Source organism: Hydractinia symbiolongicarpus, chromosome 8, assembly GCF_029227915.1.
Source record: "Hydractinia symbiolongicarpus strain clone_291-10 chromosome 8, HSymV2.1, whole genome shotgun sequence".
Lineage (NCBI taxonomy): Eukaryota > Metazoa > Cnidaria > Hydrozoa > Anthoathecata > Hydractiniidae > Hydractinia > Hydractinia symbiolongicarpus.
Genome location: NC_079882.1, coordinates 24,298,333 through 24,317,481, shown reverse-complemented (window position 1 = coordinate 24,317,481; position 19,149 = coordinate 24,298,333). Strand labels below are relative to the sequence as shown.

The 19,149-nt window shown below is 33.7% G+C and overlaps 2 protein-coding genes across 4 annotated transcripts in view; both read right to left on the bottom strand.

The window, feature by feature from the left end:
* Nucleotides 1–1,874: 1,874 nt before the first annotated feature.
* Nucleotides 1,875–19,149, bottom strand: part of LOC130655330 (uncharacterized) — a 40,831-nt gene continuing 23,556 nt past the window's right edge. The window contains exons 2-3 of one of the 2 annotated variants that reach the window (XM_057458073.1): nt 3,057–3,172; nt 1,875–2,406 (exon numbers count right to left, since the gene is read on the bottom strand). In XM_057458073.1, coding sequence (XP_057314056.1) covers nt 2,092–2,406; nt 3,057–3,158 — 417 coding nt within the window. In that variant the 5' untranslated portion in view covers nt 3,159–3,172 and the 3' untranslated portion in view covers nt 1,875–2,091. Of the gene's footprint in view, nt 2,407–3,056; nt 3,173–3,591; nt 4,034–4,368; nt 4,487–19,149 lie in introns of those variants that run through there. The other variant, XM_057458074.1, reaches the window with a different exon arrangement.
* Nucleotides 4,720–16,878, bottom strand: LOC130655329 (nucleoporin p54-like). 2 transcript variants are annotated; one of them, XM_057458071.1, is made up of 15 exons: nt 16,698–16,875; nt 11,076–11,267; nt 10,956–10,982; nt 10,758–10,823; nt 10,042–10,256; nt 8,696–8,883; nt 7,851–7,953; nt 7,512–7,605; nt 7,293–7,347; nt 7,012–7,105; nt 6,486–6,593; nt 6,172–6,239; nt 6,040–6,091; nt 5,795–5,905; nt 4,720–5,238 (listed from the first exon to the last, which is right to left on the bottom strand). In XM_057458071.1, exons 1-15 carry the CDS (start codon nt 16,816–16,818, stop codon nt 5,119–5,121), a joined length of 1,614 nt encoding a protein of 537 aa, XP_057314054.1. In that variant the 5' UTR covers nt 16,819–16,875; the 3' UTR covers nt 4,720–5,118. The 2 variants fall into 2 exon arrangements, with proteins under 2 accessions (XP_057314054.1, XP_057314055.1); XM_057458072.1 differs by lacking the exon at nt 10,956–10,982 and having other exon boundaries at nt 16,698–16,878.

Genomic DNA, 19,149 nt, shown 5'->3' with positions numbered 1-19,149 from the left:
AGCTTTTATGGTTACAAAAAAAACAGACTTTAGACAAGTATTGATTTCGCCAATTGGTTAGGGCAAAGTAATAAAATTAGAGCTCATTCCCATATAAAACACAAAAATCGATGCAGTAACAAAAGCAGTCAACAGTAATATTAATATGCGATTGCTCGTTTCAGTTGTCAACAAATACCTGCCTTGTTTGAGAAACAAAAAAACGTAAAAAATTGTGAAAACATGTTTGAATAATCGAGATTACAACATCAATAGAACGAAAGTTTAATTAACCGGCGACGAAAATATTTTACATGTGAATACTTCAACCCCGTGACTACCTAACCCCAGGGGACAAATAGATGAAAGAATTTCAGCAGATATTGCCTACTACACGCTCTAAAAATTTTTATATATTATGAATCAAACTGAAAATAGATAAGGTAAGTAGCCAAGTAAAAGAGTTAAATTAAAAAGTGTGGGTATTTCAAGTAAGAAATCACGCTCTACTAACGCTGCGTTTTCTAAGAGTTTTAGCCAACCTTGTTTCCAGGGCTTTTTGTTTCTCATATCAGCAGTGCTCTTATTAATGGTTTGACGAAATATGTCTCGTGGAACAGGTTCTGAAAACGAGGCCGAGTTCCAGCGACATCCGCCACGGTAAAAGGTGCTTCGATCGAAATTTGCAGCTGTTCACCTTATCACCTTAATTGTTGAGTTACATCATATTCCTTCTCTAAGCAAAAGCGCGAGAAGAAATAATTAATTTTTTCTCCCGTCCGAACAATTAGAGGAAATAAATTGCCATTTTCTTAGCTATGTAAATCCGCGTTAACATGTAAAAGTAGAGGATTTTTAATTAATTTTTTCTTGGTGGAATTAATTTATTTATGTAAGCACGATAAGCTGAATTAGCGCAGTCTTTTACACACAACGGAACAGTATTATTAGGCCATAGGTCATTCAACCTCCCCCTTTTGCCCAAATACATAAAAATCTCTGGGGAAGAAGTTGTAGGTCGTCTGTAAAGATTTTCAGCTTTTGTTGTGGTAAAAATAGGAATACCAAATTCACCAATATGTTAGTTTTGGTGGTTACTTATAATTCCCTAATGTAATAACTTAAATTTAGAAGTTTATCCCGACGTAATTGTGTAAGCATAGTTTTTGTCTATTAACTATGATGGTGTACGTGTAGACAGTTTTTTTTATTACGAGATTCACACATTTTAAACTCTTAGGGCGTTTGGTTAGGACCTAACTCAGAATACTTTCCATAATTTTAGGGCTTTAGCGGGGTCTAATGCAAGCGTGGCAGAAAGTACAATTAGCACTTTCAAGTCACTCTCCACTTCCCCTGACGGTGTGCATAAAACCGAATGCAGTATATTAACCATTTCTCATGCTTTTGACCATATTTGAAACTAGAATTTTGTCCTGGATTGTAGATCACATATTAATTGTCGGTGTTAAATTTTTGAAACTATAGTAAACAGTCAAAAAACAAAAAAAAATCAAAAGAAGTTATTTTCTTAACCTATTTTAAATTAGTATTTAAGTCAATAGAACTATGCTGAGGGAATTTATATTCGCGAGAACTAAAGAATTAATTTTTTCTAAAGTTTGCAAGTCCTAATATTTCGCGAAAATAAACTTCACGAATCAGAACATATACCAAACAAAGATTTTGGGAAAGTCGAGAGATTCGTTATTTTGATGTATGACAAAACAATTAAATGTTACAATGTAAACGAATGCAGGATAGCTCTTTGAAAAAATAAAGGCCAGTAAAAGCGATACCACCAACTAAATATGCTTTGAAGCAACACGTTTGACGGGCATTGTTCCAAGCCAGGTCAGCACTTTTACAGTACTAAAAACTAATATAGGAACAAGTGAGAAGAAAAGCATCATTATTTATTTTTCATTAGCTTTCAGCGCACTAATTATTTTTCCTTATTATAGTGGACAACCAGTAAAAATGTGAAAAAACTACAAATATTCTTCAAATGTCATAATACATAAAGAAAAATGATAAAAAATTTCAAATGCTTAAAAATATTCCTATAACAAAATACGGGCAAATAAAATCCTACAGAAAATTAAAATTGATTTATTCGTACTTTTGTTTCACGTAATATCCACCGCCATCGAGCAACTGAAACAAGGTCAGTGAAAAAAGTGATGTCACTGGAAAGAGCTTTTTGGCTCCATGATCCAGTTTTATGTGACAGTACAAATCTATTCCAAGCACGATGGTCATCACAAGGTAAGCGAGTCTAACTAGCACATACGGAGCAATTAGAATCAATGCTCCACATACTATCCAAGTAACCCCAAACACAAAACAAGCCAAATCTGTCTCGATGTCAACAAGTTTATATTCTACGAACGGGCTGACGGGATATACTTCGGTGAACATTTCTTTCTACGAAAATAAAATAAATAATGAGCACTATATATTTTTACATATTTTTTTTGAGTAACAGCCGCTTTTGAATGCTTAAAAGGTCAGAATATATCCCTTCTTACTTCTTTTTCCGCTCAAAATAATAGAGTCCCTTTTTATTATTACGATATTTCAGTTATTACCTTTATGGTACTATAAGTCGTATTCTTGACTGTGATCTGACTTTGGAGGCTTATTTGTGTATCGACTCGCTATTTTGACTGGTTCAGAAATAATTTTTTGCAAACTTTAAGAATCCATGATCGCGAATAAACTGACATGCTTAATGGAAACCTGGTTTCATGCTTGACAAAATTCACCGTTTTAAATTATTTGCCCATTCGCTAAAAATTTCATTTTTGTCTTCTTATTTTCAAAATTCATAAATGCTACAAAAAGATCAACGCTTTACAAAATAAAAACAAACAACGAAAGAAAAAGAAAAGAACGACAGGTTCTTTTAAATGTAAAATGTAAAAAATGGTTTAAAATACTTTGAAATCCAAAGAAGTAATAGTATATGAATAATGAAAATCCAATAGATTTACAAAAAATCGAAAAGTTTATTTTAGATTTGCATAAATGCTTCATTCCGTGTAAGCGAAGACACAAAGTAACTAAAACCTTACCACTTTTTGATGTGCTTCCGGTGAAAGTACTGGAGATACAGTAACAATACCAACACCAACGAAAGTTAGTCCAAGAAGGAAGGAAAATAAACGCCTAAACATTTTAAATCTACTCTAAAAAATAAATAAATAATAAAATCAAGTAATTCGTTAAAGTGAACAAGCCGGAACTTTGGGTCATTCCATGTATAAAATTTGGTAAGTTCCTCTAACTAGTAGAAACATGTGTACCAAATTTTAGTTTTTCAAATAAAGCGGTGTCCAAAATATCGGACATTTATAATTTTCCGATATTATCCATTTTCTCCTAACATTTTCCACGACAACGACCTTAGCAAACACTTGAATTTCATTATCTGGTTACCAAAGTTGTGTATACGATTTCTCTCATAAAATACATGCAATAGAAGTATTATAAAAAGCACGGAAACGCAAATCATTAACGCAACATTTATACCAACGTATTTTTCTTTGAAATGAAGTTGCTCCAGAAAATTAGAAAGGAACAAGCAAAATTATAATGAGTACCAGCATATTCATTAGGTGCAGATAATCAAGAAATATGAATAGGACATAACTTCCTACATACAATATATATATTATAAAACAATTCAAAATTCACTACGTAAAAATAATGAAAACTGTTCCTCGTGGTAAAAAAAAAAACCATATTACTCGTAATGTTCTTTTACATTCGTTCTTCGTTTAAACAATTGAAACAATGTTACAAAAAGCAGGATAGCTGTCGGTGCGCAAGTTTTTGCTTTATGATCCAACTTCACGTGACAATAAATACCAATAGCTGAGTCAATCGCTATAAGTAGGTAACCAAGATTAACCAGCGGTTGGGGTGCTAACAGAATAAGCCCGCCGCATACAATCCAGGTTACACCGCAAATTAAAAGCAATTGGTCGATTGTTAAATCAAACATATCTACGAATGGACTGACGTCGTACATTTCTTTGGATAGTGATTTCTGAAAAAGCAGTAGAGGTTTACAAACATAAGTAATTGTAAAGACTGTTAGCTGAAGGTAAAGAAACAACTCAATATAGCACCCAGTCTGAAAATTAAACAAATTAATTAAAGCCCAGGCGTCTGCGCAATATATAACGGGTTTTGGTACAAAGAAGTTAGGTTAGAAAGTTAGGTTCGTTGTCTTTTCGCTATCCGCTTTTTTAACAGAGTAGTTAACGTTTTTAACAATTAAACAGCTACGTGTCTTGCAACAAAACTCGCCTTAATGAAAGAAATAAAAGTTATTTAAAGAGAAAAGACTTTGACCACCAGTTAAAAAAAGTAAGCGCTCACCATCATTTCATGAACTTCTGGTGAAAGAGAAGGAGTCAGTAGAACTGTTCCGACAGTGACGACAGCCGCTCCAAGTAGGACTCGAATCACGTGGTACAACATTATTTTACTATGATCTAATTGAAAAGGGTAGCTAATGATAAGTTAATGATACCTTAGATACAAAAAAAAACTCTAGTACGATATGAACAATTATAAAACGATTTTTAAGCAATTCGGTTAACCATGTACACTTCATCATAGAAGTAACACAAAACAAAAAAATATAAACGCAGGCCAGTTACATCCATAACAAAATCCATAAGAACATGTATCAACTTGAACTACCTGTGCAAATAAATACACTATAGACAAAAGAAAGGATACTTTTTTTTGTATTGTAACACATGATAGGAAAAGAATTAAAAATATTTTTGTTACATGACAATAGTTGATAACATGAAGCAATAGTCTGCATGCAATGTTAGCTAAACAGCTTTTAACATAAATACTTATAACATATCAAAAAACATAAAAAATATTGCAACATATTAAAATAATTTTTGCTGTTTGTTCTATATTTGTAACACTGTAAAAATTGAACATTGCCTGACTCGTTTACACAGCTAAGTAAACATCAAGTCCCTCTGTTTATACTATTACACGTATCGTTTTCCCGGCATCAATTATCTTCTCAATGCGCTAAACAAACATCACGGAAAAGGCAATGTGTCACACCTGCCCTGCATCGGCTCCCGTTGTGTTTTTGTTTCATCGACGTGGTTGGTATATGCTGTCCATAACGCCATTTTCAATGATTTTTAAGTCTTCGAAATCGTCTTTTATTATTGATATGAGTTGTAGAAGGCCGTTTTGTTGCTGCGTGAGATGCTATACAAGGAGAGAGAGTTATTTTGTTACACAAAATTACTTTACAATTAAAGTAAAACATACAACTTGCAGATTTTTTTACAGTTCTCCTTTTTATTTGGAATAAAGCCGAATACATTTTTTAGTCGACAGCACTGTGATGAAGCAATACACAAAACCCAAATTTTAAGGTTTTTAAAAACCTTAGATGTTTTGTTACTTTTAGGTTTGAGATCAATTTAGCATGTTACAATATTTTGACATAAAATTAACCTTTGCCAACCAATTGTCAGCTTGTTTTACTACGTCTCGTTTTCAAGTTAACTTGGAATAAAAAAATAGTACGTGATTTAGCAGAATCATTTTTTTACAAAATAATAAAATTCTTTTATTTAATTAATTGTTTGCAGTTCGAAGTTAAATCAATAAATAAAAAACAGGAAAATGTAAATATCATAACTAAAAAAACCAGTCCAAAGTAACATATTTTTTTCAGTGAAAATTTTTGTTGATCTAAGTTCGAATCCAATCACTTTAACTACATCACATTTACAGGGATACCAAATTTAAAGCTAACCTGTTTAATTTCTACTTTGATATGTTCATCTAAAGAGTACGCTGAACTGCTCTGTCTGTTATTAATCTGTGATTGTAAACGTATCTGCGACATCAGTTCATTCAAACGCCCCTATTAAAATGTCAAACCTTACAATGTAGCTTAATGAGTTGTGGTACAGTAATGTCAAAGACCAATTACATAACAGGAAAGATGGGGGAGATCACATTGGATATTACCAAAACATTTAAAATGAAAAAAAAAACCTTAAATTGCATTGGCGCATTGAGTTCTGCTTGTAGAGACTCTAGTTGAATTCTAAATTTGACATAGCAATAAATATTACATTCATATTTCTAAAAGTTTTTTAAAAACATGATAACTTGTAAAAAATTAACCTTAGTTGCTCTTCAGATGGCTCAATTGCATATCCGATTTTTCGCGAACTTTCTAAATTGATCATTACCTAAAGAAAATCGAAATAGAATTGCCACGCATTTTGATCCAAAATCAAATATATTTACAGATTCTTATCCTATATTACACGCATCTGCTCTTATTAAAAAAAAATTAATGCATGACACACATCAAGCCATTTTCCACCACTCCTTAATCTCATCTTTAAAAGTCACTGTCACATTAGTGCTACCAATACACAGGTCTATAACCAACCGAGCATACTAACTCACGAAATAAACAAAAAAATTTATACCTCCAGCACTCTATGACCCAGTTCAAGATGTTTACGTTTATATTGTGCCAATTTCGCAATAGTCGTCGAATGCGATTTCTGGAGTGTATCGATTTCTTCAGAAATTAACTAAACAAAAAGATTGCGGGATTAATTTTTTAGAGGTTGTTCATTGGAAGGGGTTGGGAGTGTAGGACAAGATTTTTTAAGAAACATGCTATCTTAAAAGTTACATATTTATAACATAATCCGTATGTGAAATTGACATTGTACTGAGTGAATATCAGTAATTAAAAAGAATTAAGGCTCCCTGAACTTTAATTCTTTTTAATGACTTAAGAACACAATTAAGAACACAAGATTTCACCACAAACCTTCGCGAATGTAGAAATACTTAACCAACCACGAGTGGGAAAAGATAATAAAACAATAATATAATATCAAACTTTTTAAAAACCTTTAAATATAGTCCTTGTCAGAATCAAAGTTTGTGTTTGACATAGAAAAAATACCTAGTGCTGTTATAGGTATCCAAAAACAACCTTACGTCAAGTCTTCGTTCATGCTGAGTATTTTGATATTGCTGGTGTTTCAAACGAGTTAACAATTCATTGAAGCCCAACATAGGCACTGGTATTAAACTAAAAAAAATCAAAGAGCATTTTACTGGAAGAGTTTATTTCTTATTCATTTTACCAAAAAAGTTTCTTTTTGCCATGCAATACTAGACAAATTTTATAGCAGAAAAGAATTTTCTAAAACAGTTTAATTTTGCACCAGTACTTTTCACGTAGCATCAGCTCGTGCAAACATTGCAACAATACGTACGTTGCAGGATCAGGATTATCTTTTTTCGCTTGCTCCCATAAAATTGCATCAATACCTTAATAAACAATTTGAAGTCATAAATTGTTATGATTTCTACATATCCAAAACACTATGTCCACATATTTTACACTAGGTGTCACTGATGTAGTGCTCACCCACATATATTTAAATCTTTAGAGACAAATGTACAGTAGATCAGCACAATAAATTCATTCTCACATAGAGGAGGAGTATCAAGAAACTGCTTTAATTGTGATTCTGTAAAAGTTGTCTTTGCTACCAAGTTTTCAACACCCATTGTTTTTAACTGATTCTAAAAAAATTTACCTGTTTTAGTTTGGCAGGATAAACATCAAAACTTGACAGATTTAGAAGAGAAAAAAAAAGTGTATGCAAAATTTAAAAATGAACTATGAGCAACAAAAATGATTACACACATTTACTGTTAAATAATGCAATTCTACCAAAAATTTGTTGTATTTTAGAAGTGCATATTTTGACACTTAGCCAGAAACTACAAATACTGAATTATACAGCACATAGTGTAAGACTTCCAACCTTGATGTTATCCTGACTAAGAAATGCATAGAGTTCAGTGGCTAAAATTCTTCGCGTGGAGCCATTTGTTTGTCTTTCAACAACATAAATAACAACTTCAGACCTAAAAACAGATTTAGAGTCAGGTAAATACCTAAAATGCCTTTTAATGAGAATTGCAAGAAAGAAGCACTTGTTCTTAGGTAACAAACAAAACAATGGTTCCACACTGAAGCAAGAAATAAAACGTCCTGATACAATCAATTTAAATTGACAATCTACCCCATCAATCTTTTTTCCATAATATAAATTAATAATATGTGATCTGTCAACATGTTCAGCTTAAAATTGATAAAAAGTTTGATGCATGCTCTCCTTTTCGATGGACAGTGGTCTAATAAGTACTGCTGTGCAAATTTTAAAATGGAAAACAGAGAGATTAAAGGTATTTATATTTACTTTGAAGCTTACCTACCACTCACCAATTAGGTTAGCTTTAAAAAACGATATTATTATTGAACAAAAAAACATTTATTTTGCAAATACATATATTATAAAAAACAGAAATTTAACCTTAAAGGGAACCCAAGGTAAAAAATGATGTTGTTTAACACTAAAATAGCAAAAATTTAGCAACACAAATATCAACCAATTTTTAAAAGTCATAGATTGTAGAATTTAGTTGCCAACAAAATTGTAAATCTCATTGTGAAGGGTGCCTTGATAAATGGGAGCAAAAGCTTTTAGTCATTATGATGATATCATACATACCACAAATTAAAACTTGTCAAACTCTAACAACAAACATGTCCTTCTATTTTAAGAGGAAATTTTTAAGATAAAAAGCAGAAGTCACGTGATTATACCTGTCACTGGGCAAGCTTCTGACGCCATCTACACACACAGATAATGTTGGTTTACTTCCAAGACATTTATGTAGGGCTTCAACGAGTTGTTGTTGATTTTCTTTTATGTAACCTTCTTTGTGTTTCAGATCAAGTGACACAAAGCCATCACTGTCCTTGGCTGTAGGTAAACAGCTATAGCCAATTGACTGTAAGAAAAGCGTATGTTGACTAATAAATAATAATGACATAAAGAGTCTGTTGTGCCTCAGAATTTCAGCTCTTAACCAATTTCACATTTTAGATCTAACACAAGCAATTTAGTTCCCAGTTCACCATAATAAAAAAAAAATCAAATAATACAATAAGTATTAAAGTTTCAGAATTTATGCATTATATTGGCATGCCAAGATCTTTATGTAACAATATATTGCAGTATTGTATTCAAGATATTCCATTATTTTTTTCAACAGTTTGCTTGGGTGACACATTTTGAGGACTCTGACAGCCATTTCGCTGTCTCTTTTTTCTATTGTTAAATAAGTTTTACATTTAACTTCTCTGCACTTACAGAACGAAGTTGATTCAAGATACTTTATTTGTGATTATGCTTGCTGGAAACTTACTGGAATGTAGTCTGGCTTTACTTTTGTTTTTTTTGTTGTTGATATTTTTAATAAAAAATAGAGCAGGACCCCTGGCTACAACAAAAACAGTTGATGAAGTGTGAGTGACGGAAGCACCTGTGTTGCTATTACTTAATATGACATCATAATTTATGCAGCCTAATTAAATCTGAAATTCTTTAAATGTGAATATCTTGAGAACAAAATGAGATTTTTAAAAAATTTAATAAGACTTGTTAACCAACTTTTTAAGCTCTATAACATAAGTCCAACATTATTTTATAATACAGAAGAGAATTGTTTAAATGGTAGAAGAGAGGTGTTTTAGAATTGGAAAAGAAGTGAGACAGGGGGGTCATTGTACATTTCAGATATTTTTAGGTTAAAGCACATCACGTCATATGCATAATATTTATTTACTAAGGAATATTTTGTGTCTGGTAAGTATCCCACATGGCAAGCTTATTTACAATTTAGTGCGTACTAGTATACACATGTTTTGGTAGGAATAAAAAGTTGTATTACTGATGATGGCCACGGTTACATGCAAAAGCTTTAAATAAAAAAAAAGACAATGACTCAAATTTTCATATTTCGTGACACAATATAATTGAAGACTTTTAACAGGTCTTTAATTCCCACATTTACAAACTTGCTAAAGTTGCTGATATTTAAAAATTTAAACTTTTAGGGCTGAACAGTGTAAGAAAACATTTTACTATGTAATAAAAAATCTCTTACTTTGAATCTAGAGAAAGGGTTTTCTGGACCAAAAGGTATTGGTGGCGCATTAGCATAGTAAGCTTTTCCTTGACCCCATAGTGCTTGCAGTTGGTTTAATTTTGCAATAATGGAATCTCTTTCATCACCAAACAAAGTTGGCATTGTCAAGGCACTTGTCATTATAGCCAAGGGATTTTCGACAACTTGTTGTTGCTGTTGCGTTGACTGCTGCCCTAAATGTGATTAAAAGTCTCAGAACGATTGCATAAAAGGAAAAATATTTTTGTTTCTTTCCAGGTTTCTCCAGGAAAAGCTTTTCTCCAATGGTAGCATTTCCTTCTTCAATCAATTTTTTGTGTGTGAATCTCTCCCTTTAGATATGAAAACTATTAAAATCGTTAAAAATTAAATGTATAGATCGATTTTTTTTTTATCTGCACTAAATCATTCAGGAAACAGGTTTTCTTCATGGATACTTCATCCAAAAACATTTTTACCACAGCCTTTATTGACTATGCATTGATACTATAGAGGGTGAATTAGTTAACATATTACTAGTCCAAGATAGCACTTCATGATTAATTAAAATTTTGTTACATCCGCAACTGATTGCCAACCCGAATATCTATAAACCTTACTTAAAATTTTTTTTTTACCTTGAAAGAGAAAAACATAAATTCCCCTAAAATGCCACCAACAGTTGGTTAGCAATCACTATCACATTATATACTTACCCATTGACCATGTTGGTTGTGTTGTTGTCAAACCAAAACCAGTAGCAGTCGATTTTGCACCAAAACCTATATATCACAACAACAAAAAAAATCGAATTAGTCTTAAGTGGTTAACTCATATTGTCGAAAAAACAACATAATAGAATTAAATAAAAAATGCATATTACAGTAACAAAACCAAATTTGCAACCTAATCACCTGGAATTAAACTGGTAGAACCAAAACCTAAAAAAAAGCACTCATCTATAGATGTGTACTTAACATTTTTGTTTGGACAGTCGACACATGTTCTAACAAAATATATGAATTAATCTGTACCAGTGCCAGCAGAGGTCGTTGTTGTTCCAAAACCGAATCCACCAAACCCAGATGAAGTGGTTTTTGCACCAAATCCAGTAAAGCCTCCAAAACCAGTTGAAGTTGTACTTTGTGCTCCAAGTCCACCAAATAATGCACTTGCTGTAGTTGTTGTGGTACCAAAAGTTGTTGTTCCACTTGACTGTCCAAATCCTGGCAAAAAAAGTTATAGTTAGAACATTATAAACAAACAAACAATTACTTTGACATGCCTTTGCAATGAACCGAACGCAACCACACATTAATAGTAAACATCCATGCAAAACTTAAAGAGGTAAAATGCACACCTAAACTTTATTATCAGGTCAATGTTTTTATGAAAATTTAGGTAAAGTTCTACTAAAATTAATTAGTAAGTTATCCAATATGGAACATTCTTAAATTAACCAACTTGTCATCCCTGCTTTGGTTAAGTTTAAATATAAGGCATTAAATGTCCAAAAAGTTATTGGCTGCATGATATTTTATAAAACTAATCGTTAGCCCGTGGAAAAATCCATGGGTTTGCTCGTCCCTGTTATACCGATTACGTGCGTCTTGCTACTTGCGCAGCTAAGCTACCATTTTGCATGACAGACAGACGGACAGATGTATATGGGTATTATAATATAGATAAAGATAAACTCATCATTATTATTTTTCCTCAATATTTTTTCAGACCTTAAGCTAAATGATGATAATATTGTCTTTTGACATTCTAAGTCATCCTTTAAAAGCTGTGAATTATTTAGGGAGTTATAAAAATAAGAATCCTTACTTTATCATCCCTACATTTTTACCTGTTTTAAATTCTTAACTTTTTTAAAGAGATAAATGCAATGCTTTCAGCATAGTTGTTTCTTTCTGTACATTTATATATTCATTGTCATTGATATGAACATGTGATTATACTAAATAAACATAAATTTTATTACCATATTTTTGGGGGGACACCTGTCATGGATCAGGTACAACAAAGGACAATAATATTTGACATTTCATACTTCAGCAAATTTGCCTGAATTTATAAACCAATGATTTGGAAAAAAATTCCAAAATCATTGTTGATATGATTGCCAAAATATCATTTCTACTTCGATGTGAAGGTGTTAATGACGTATTATTGAAATAAATTTTGAAACAATGTCAAACCGGACTTCTAATAAATGACGAGCAAATTCTTACAAAGCTTAATAACATCATACTTTGATCTAGAATATTGAAAATATGTTCATTCTAAGCAAAATGTTGTTGTATTTCATACATGAATTCTAAAAATTTCCATATACTTTGTTCCAAAATAAAAATAATGCATTAAAGCTTAAAAATTGACATAATTCGTTCTAAAATGACAAGAAAACATCCCCATGAACCATTAAACTCGCTGGACTTCCCACTAAAACTTTGAGATAACGTTCCTTTATCATCATCATCATCATCATTCTCGGCTTAACGTCCGTTTTCCATGCTAGCATGGGTTGGACGGGGTATATTAATGACCCTCTTCCAATCTGATCTAGACTGTGTTAGATCTAAACTCAACTTCCTCTCTATCAAGTCTGTCCTTATAACCTCCTGCCAAGTCTTTCTCGGTCTGCCTCTGGGCTTTGCCCCAGGAGCTATCAAGTCTCTACACTTTCTTACCCAATTATCCTCCTCCATTCTTTCCAAGTGCCCCAACCAATTCAATCTTCTTATCTGTATAACATCTTTAATTCTACGGAGACTTAGCCTGCTTCTTAGCTCATCTGAACTCTTTCTGTCTCTCAGACTGGCATTACACATCCACCTAACCATTCTCATATCTAAACGGTCTAAACGGTCAAGATCTTCCTGCTTCACTGCCCATGTCTCACTACCGTACAACATAACACTTCTTACACAGGCCTCATACAACCTACCTTTTACCTCAATTGACAGGACTCTGCTAGTCAATAAAGGAAGTAACTCTCTAAACTTTTTCCAAGCAGAACCTATCCTGCAAGTAACACTTCTTCCAACACCCCCTTCACTGCCCAACATATCACCTAAGTAACAGAAGTTCTTAACTATCTCTAACGAGCCACTGTCGTACATCATTAAAGCTGGAAATACTTCATTCTCTATAATCTCACCTTTGCAACGCTTGCATACAAACTGTATGCCAGCTCTTAACCTTCCACTAATACTACTGCACTTCTTATGTACCCAATGCTTGCAAGTCTGACAAAAAATTGAGTTACTACCAACCCCTTTCCTGCAAACTCCACAAGGCCACTTTCCAACTACAAGGTCACACTTGGCTGCAATGCTACTTATCATGACTTTAGACTTTGCTGTGTTTACCTTCAGCCCTTTCTCTTCTAGTCCTTTCTTTCACTTCTCAAACTTTTCAACTAATTCTTTCATCGACTCTGCTATGAGAACCAAATCATCTGCATACAATAACTCCCATGGACAACCTGTTCTGAACTCCATCGACAGCGCTTCTAAGACTAGAATAAACAACAAAGGACTAAGTACTGAACCCTGATGTACACCAACATTTACACTAAATTCATCACTAAGTGAATCGTTAATCCTGACACGACTTCTAGCATTGCTGTACATAGACTGAACCATCGTAACTAGCCACTCATCCACACCTAATTTTCTCATAGCCCACCAAATAACTTTACGTGGCACTCTATCAAAACCTTTCTCTAAATCTACAAAGGCATAATAGAGATTCTTTCTCTTTCCTAAATACTTTTCCTGAAGCTGTCTGAGTAAAAATATCACATCTGTAGTGCCACGCCCTGGAACAAAACCAAATTGCATCTTATCTATATCAATTCTTTCTCTAAGTAACTTATCAATCACTCTTTCAATAACTTTCATTATTTGATCAACCAACTTCAAACCTCTATAGTTACCCCTTTCTAATGCATCACCCTTGCCCTTGAAACAATTCACTATTACACTCGACTGCCACTCACTCGGAATAGCACCATCCTTTATAATCTGGTTAGCAAGACTTGTAATAAGCTCAACTCCAATATATCCAGATGCTTTTACCATCTCTGCAACAATACCTGATACTCCTGCAGCCTTGCCAATCTTCAATTTCCTAATAGCCTCCACTACCCATTCTGTCTTGATCTGCATAGCTGGCCCTTCTACGACATCATCATTAGACAAATTATCCTCGTCCCAATCAAACTCAGTGTTAAGCAACCTCTGATAATGATTCTTCCAAGCTACCCTTTTCTCCTCCTCTGTGCTAGCCAAAACACCTTCATCATTACGTATACACTTCTCACCTACAATATCTTTAGTCTTCTTTATTTGCTTTGCTATCTTGAATGCCTCATTGCGCTGGTCTTCCCTTCTTAACACATCTGCAAATCTGTTTCTCTCTGCTTCTGATTTTGCCTTATACACTGCTGTACGAGCGCGACGCTTAGCTTCTAAGTAAATATTTTTACTACCACCTGACTTCCACTCTTTCCAAAGTTTCCTCTTTTCCTTTATACACTGGTCAACCTCATTATTCCACCACCAGGTCTGTCTATGTCTAGCTGGTCCTTTCGTCCACCCACAGGTATCATCAGAAGCTTCTAGAAGACAATTCTTCAAAGTAGTCCAAGTACTTTCAACATTGTCACTATCACATTGACTATTGTAGGCTAACTGCTGAACTTTTGCACTAAATTGTCTTGCTACAATCTCTTCCTTGGCTTCTCTGACATTCTTCAAGATAATATCACAAAGCAGCAACCTATGCTGGGAAACACACTCTTCCCCCGATATAACTTTCACGTCCTTCACCACTTTCTTGTCTGACTTTCTAACCAAAAAGTAATCTATCTGTGTCTTACAACCACCTGACTCATATGTTATCAGCCTACTCTGTCTCTTACTGAATGATGTGTTGCAAACCACCATGTCCGTTGCCATTCCAAACTCAAGCAATCTCTCCCCTTCCTTATTTCTGCTCCCAAATCCATAGCCTCCATGCACACCTCTATAACCTTCAGATGACTTCCCAACATGACCATTAAAGTCGCCACCCATCATGACAAGTTCAGTGTCTCCAAACTTTGATGTGACTTTTATTAACTCATCATAAAACTTCCTCACTGAGTCCACACTGTGGAGCATAAACTCACAGAAAAGTGAAAATCCTATTACCTTTTAAAAACTTTATCACTATAATACGACTATTAACACACATAACATCTATTACTTTTTCTACCCACTTCTCTGCAACGAATATGCCAACTCCTCCATATCCATCACTATTACCAATCCAAAAAAGCTTATACCTTGCCCTCCTACCTTCCACAAATCTCACTGAAGCTCCTCTCCACCTAACTTCCTGAACACAACACATATCAACAGATCTACGTTCTAACATTTCAACTACTTCACCTGCTCTACCTCTCAGAGTACCAACATTTACACTAGCCATCCTCAACCTAGGGTTATCTACCTTTAGGGAGAGGTATAAAATGATGTTGGGTTTATATTATATAGAGAGCCTAAAAAGTTGGTTCAAAATCTCTTTCAATTTTTTAAAAGCTCTTTTTGTTCTCAAGATACACATTTAAAGAATTTTAGATTTAATAAATTATATGTTGCATAAATTATGATGTCATATTTAAGTAATAGCAAATTTTGTCATTTTCTGTCATCAGCAATTTTAGACCTGTTAAGGGATGTGCATTTAAGCTTTATTAATGTATATATATTATAAAGGTGAATTGATTAAAACAATAACTCAGGATCTATAACTTGGTTTGCAATAAAAACTTTTTCATGGTAACAATGTAGGTCTGGTTTGTGGAATTTCCGTGTTAGCTATAGTGGTCTATTCTCACGAACATATTTCGATGTGATACTGTTTAAGCCAATCACAGGACAGTGGCGCCATAGTTTAGTTGTTAAAACTCTCACACTTTGTGAAGGAGACCAGGGTTCGATTCCCCTTGGCAGAGATTCAACATGGTCGAGTGAATGTTACCATAGCATCGGGTTAACTCAAGCCTTGTGAGGGAAACTGTGGAAATGGCACAATGGCTGTTAGATATTGCTGGCAGTTGTCTAGTGGAGCGTGGTCCTTAATACACCTTTATGGTAATTTGGTAAAACTAATACTCCATCATAGATTATTTTGCAATCAGAGGAGGTAAACATCACACTTTTATAAGAGTACGTTTTTTCGTGATAACTTTTCTTGCTGCGTTTTGTTTTTAACGAAAAGTACACATAAGTTGTACCTTATTATTATAGTCAAACAAACTCTTATAAAAACATGTTTTTTACCTCCTTTCTTCCGGTATTGTAAAACGATGAAGAGCCGTAGGAACGTATGTACAATTGAATTTTGTAAAGGTGTATTGGGACTGCATAGCTCAAAAGGAGCATTAAATACTCTAGGACTCCCCATTTACGCCAAGGCGGCCCCCAGTGGAAATAATAGACAGGAAATTTTGTCATGTATTGTTTCGCTTTTTTACCTACCAGAATGTGCGCGCCCAAGTACAGCTAGCTAGCTATATATTCGTAAAATTTTATAGCAAAACATTTGTTAACATATTGGAAAGTGATCTATAGCTAAACTATCTTATCAAAAATATCAACCTGCAGTTGTGTTAGATCCGAGTCCCCCAAACAGTGCTGGAGCAGTTGTTTTTGCAGCCCCAAAGCTAAATGCAGGAGTGGATGTGGCAGCCCCAAGGTTTCCTCCTAGCGAAAACGCCATTACCAGTTGTGTTTTATCACATTTACAGGCCAGTGACCTTCGCGGTAATATAACAATTGTTCTGCCCAGATTGCGAAAACGACCTGTTTACAACCGGGACAGCCGGATTATGTACGCACGGTCCGATTATCTTTTTTTTGCACTGTTATGTCGTGGTGACCGGATTATGAACGCTGATATAAATAGCTGGGAGACAGGCTGTGATTGGCATTTTCTTCAAGCTTTTGTAAATTAAACATTCTCTGGAAAATAGAACACCCCTAAAATCTAGACATGGCGAAATAAAAAAGTGTCGACGTAATTCTTAGTATAAACTACCCTTGTAGTAAATACATTTCAACATAATATACTTTGAAGCAACTAAATTTCACGGAACCTAAATTATTCTTTTTGCGGGAATTAATTTTGGTGAAAAGTTATTAAACTTGCGAATCTTAAAATTTAGTATTTGCCACGAATGATAAGCAGTCAGCCCCAATTATATTTGTGTTATTTAAGTCCTATAATTGTCGAATAATATTTGACTGTCATACATAAGTCGGCCTGCCCCGATTATGTTCGTTCTATAATAAGTGAGAAATAATATTACACTGTCGTATATAAACTGCCCTGATTATGTTCCTTTTATAAGTGCCAAATAATATTTTTTGAGTAATAAGCCGGCCTGTCCCGATTATGTTGCCCTGATTATGTATTTTCTGCCCTGTTCTTAACCGGGGCAAGCTGCCGTACTTAATCAGGCCAATGTTCATTATCCGGGCAGAACAATATTGGATACTAAATTATTGACCCACGGTCCTTTAACAGTACGAATCGTACACTGGGTGTGATCCCCACCTTTTGTAAATTTTTCCTTAACTAAAATGTGAAATAAAGATGCATTTCACGTTTCAAAATAAATTCCATCACTTTACATCACAATCAAGAATCGAAATGTATGAGAAATTCTTGAGTACTTTACAGCTTATTCCCGTTTCTTCGATGATATGGGAAAACATACACACCCGTGTTTTCTAAACAGGCAAAGTTTTTCCTGGGAAGTCGGGAAGCACTTCATGGAAGGATCCATATAGTCTGTGAATATGTCGTATACTTGAACCTCTAACACAACCTCACCTTTACCCGACATTGTCGTATTCCTTTCCTCACGACAGCTCAACTGCATCCGACACGCGACGTTAAACAATTTATCAACGTCGTGATGTTGTTAATACATACTACTGTCTAATGTAATATCTTTGTAATATACAGTAATACACTGTAGTACTTAGTAATATGCCGTATTGTATACTGTAGTACTTAGTAATATGCCGTATTACTTTGTAGTATCCAGTAATACACTGTAATACCTTGTAGTATTCAGTAATACCCTGTAATACCTTGTAGTATTCAGTAATATACTGTAATGCCTTGTAGTATTCGGTAATACACTGTAATACCTAGTAGTATTCAGTAATATACTGTAATACCTTGTAGTATTCGGTAATACACTGTAATACTTTGTAGTATTCAGTAATACACTGTAATACCTTGTAGTATTCGGTAATACACTGTAATACTTTGTAGTATTCAGTAGTACACTGTAATACCTTGTAGTATTCAGTAATATACTGTAATGCCTTGTAGTATTCGGTAATACACTGTAATACCTTGTAGTATTCAGTAATATACTGTAATACCTTGTAGTATTCGGTAATACACTGTAATACTTTGTAGTATTCAGTAGTACACTGTAATACCTTGTAGTATTCAGTAATATACTGTAATGCCTTGTAGTATTCGGTAATACACTGTAATACCTTGTAGCATTCAGTAATATACTGTAATACCTTGTAGTATTCAGTAATATACTGTAATGCCTTGTAGTATTCGGTAATACACTGTAATACCTTGTAGTATTCAGTAATATACTGTAATATCTTGTAGTATTCGGTAATACACTGTAATACCTTGTAGTATTCAGTAATACACTGTAATACTTTGTAGTATTCAGTAATACTTTGTAGTATTTAGTAATACACTGTAATACCTTGTAGTATTCGGTAATATACTGTAATGCCTTGTAGTATTCGGTAATACACTGTAATACCTTGTAGTATTCAGTAATACACTGTAATACCTTGTAGTATTCAGTAATATACTGTAATGCCTTGTAGTATTCGGTAATACACTGTAATACCTTGTAGTATTCAGTAATATACTGTAATACCTTGTAGTATTCGGTAATACACTGTAATACCTTGTAGTATTCAGTAATACACTGTAATACTTTGTAGTATTCAGTAATACTTTGTAGTATTTAGTAATACACTGTAATACCTTGTAGTATTC

Bases quoted from the DNA above. Each gene is read 5' to 3' on its own strand.
- LOC130655329 (XM_057458071.1), bottom strand. From the start codon at position 16,818: ATGGCGTTTTCGCTAGGAGGAAACCTTGGGGCTGCCACATCCACTCCT. The intron at 8,884-10,041 runs GTAAGAGATTTT...CTTTTCTTACAG, and splicing joins ACCCTTTCTCTAGATTCAAA to TCAATTGGCTATAGCTGTTT. The intron at 6,092-6,171 runs GTTAATTTTTTA...TGTCAAATTTAG, and splicing joins CCATCTGAAGAGCAACTAAG to AATTCAACTAGAGTCTCTAC.